Genomic DNA, 2,083 nt, shown 5'->3' with positions numbered 1-2,083 from the left:
AGTGAGTGTAATTAGCATCACTCCCCACCAACAGCTTTACCGGAGGGTGCAAGGGGGATTTCCCGCACAAGGGATGGGGGCACAAGCCGAGGGCACTTGGTCGTGATGGGACCTGCTGGTGGGTCACAGCCGTGGGGACCACGGCAGTGCAGACAGCACCCACTCCTGCTGCCCGCTTGGCACCATCCCAGTCCCCAGCTGTCCTGAGAGGGGAGCTGGCAGCCTGGGCCGGGGATCCAAGGCAGGAAAAGGGCGCGGTACCGGTACGTGTGCCTGGGTGGGTGAGTGGTAGTCGTCCTGCCAGCAGAAGTCCTTCCGGTAAATGCTCTTGTACTTGTCCAGTGCGGGTGGCAGCTGGAAGAGAGAGAAGGCAGACACAAGGAAATACTAAGATTCAGGGGAAGCCTTCAAAAGTGGCGATACAAACCCAAAATGCTCCCTCATAGCTCAGGAGAGGATGAGCTGCTCTTCTGGGCCACCTGGGGCCAGTCCAGTGGGGTGACCCCTTGCCCAGTTAAGCCCCGGGCAGGATGGCAGGGAAGGTCCTGCACTCTTTTGGCAATGGTTTCTGGGGCTCTTCTTGTCCCAGGATTTCCCCATGCAACAAAGACCTTCCTCCTGCCTTCCTCAAACCTCCTCTGACTGCCCAAATGGCCCCAGGCAGAGGACTAATACAGAGCTGCCGAAATACTTTGATCAGCTGCTGAGGTCCAGTGTCACTCAGGTTAAATCAGCACATGCTCCCATCTCCTATTTCAGTAACATTTGCTATGTGCTTATCACGTATTTAAAGAGCTGGCTAATGTCAATACTCATTCTGCAAAGCCGTTGGAGAAACCATGGAAGAAAACTCTGCCAGGGGATATAAAGCCTGTGACACCTGCCCTAACTCCAGAAATCCTTGTGGTGCAAATTTTTGGAGACAGGGAGAGGATTTTAGGGAGAGAGCACTATCTGTGTGTCTTCTCCCTCAGCATGCACCATGAGCACTGCTGGAGCCAGGAAAGCTGCTGAGACAAGCCTTCAGGCTGGCTCCAGAGCTGTTTCTATGCTGAAGCATTAAACGTGATAACTCATCAATGCATGGCAAGGGCTGGGGGAGATGAGCTCTGATTGCAGGTGTTACTGTGATCTCCACTGCTGCACAAACACATCCACCACACAGGCGTGGCTTGGCCAGCCCAGGCAGGGGCTGCACTGCCACGTCCCTGTGATTAGGGACACTGCAGCAGCACCTTAGGGAGGGCTTCGTGTGCCTCGCCAACAGTCACCCACCATGGGCAAGAATATATTTTATATTCTCTGTCCTTTTTTTCACATTTCACTCTTTTCCCCCTCTGGGCTTCCCAAACCAGTGTTTGCCTATTATCTTCCCAGCAGACCCAACCAAACCCAATACTGAAACACCAGTGAGGATGAGAGTCCTGTGTGTACTTCACCTTCCAGGCCTTTGCATCCCTCATCATCTCCATGGTGAACCAGGAACCTGCACCAGAAAATTAACTCAGTTAAAAACCACCAGACCAGATCTTCTCCTCCATCCCACCTCCAGGGATAAGGGAAATGGAGATCTGAAGCTGGCTACTGGTGGGAGGAAGGGGATTCAGCTGGGGCTGAAATACTCAAATTGGCAGAGTATGACTGATTTCATCCAACTTCAGCAAAGCAAAATATACCCAAGCAGGACATACGGAGATGGACACTTCAGGGGATGCAGTCTGTTGGAACCCAGAAGGGATGAGATGGAGGCATCCCAGCACCACCAACCCCAAAGCCACCCAGAGGGTGAGCAGGTGTGACCCCTCCTGGGGCAGGGAACATCAGTGATGGGATCCAACAATGCTTGTGAGGTCATGGTGTCTCCAGGGTCAAAGGAAAACTCCATTGTGACACCACTGAACTTCAGAACCCTGGAGGCCTTGGTGGAGGAAGGGGAGCCCAAGGGGGTTGGGGTTTTTTCTTGGAGGTGAAGGCACCCAACAATCATGCTGGGGGGCTGTTGCCCACTTCTACAGCTGCAGCCAGCCATGCTGGGGACACCTGGTCAGGAGAGGGACAAAGCCTGCCCTTTGTGAGCCCTTGA

The 2,083-nt window shown here is 53.8% G+C and overlaps 1 protein-coding gene across 8 annotated transcripts in view; it reads right to left on the bottom strand.

The window, feature by feature from the left end:
* LOC108445089 overlaps nucleotides 1-2,083 on the bottom strand; it is a 25,764-nt gene that overhangs the window by 6,804 nt on the left and 16,877 nt on the right. For 4 of the 8 annotated variants that reach the window (XM_017727794.1, XM_017727793.1, XM_017727795.1 and 1 more), the window contains 2 exons: nucleotides 1,440-1,486; nucleotides 262-354 (listed from right to left, as the gene is read on the bottom strand). In XM_017727794.1, the coding sequence (XP_017583283.1) occupies nucleotides 262-354; nucleotides 1,440-1,486 (140 nt within the window). Of the gene's footprint in view, nucleotides 1-261; nucleotides 355-1,439; nucleotides 1,487-1,676; nucleotides 2,078-2,083 lie in introns of those variants that run through there. The other 4 variants (XM_017727792.1, XM_017727791.1, XM_017727798.1 and 1 more) reach the window with 2 other exon arrangements.

This window comes from Corvus brachyrhynchos, unplaced genomic scaffold, assembly GCF_000691975.1.
Source record: "Corvus brachyrhynchos isolate BGI_N302 unplaced genomic scaffold, ASM69197v1 scaffold80, whole genome shotgun sequence".
NCBI classification, from domain to species: Eukaryota; Metazoa; Chordata; class Aves; order Passeriformes; family Corvidae; genus Corvus; species Corvus brachyrhynchos.
The sequence above is the reverse complement of the archived record's forward strand: the minus strand, read 5'-3'. Positions and strand labels throughout refer to the sequence as shown.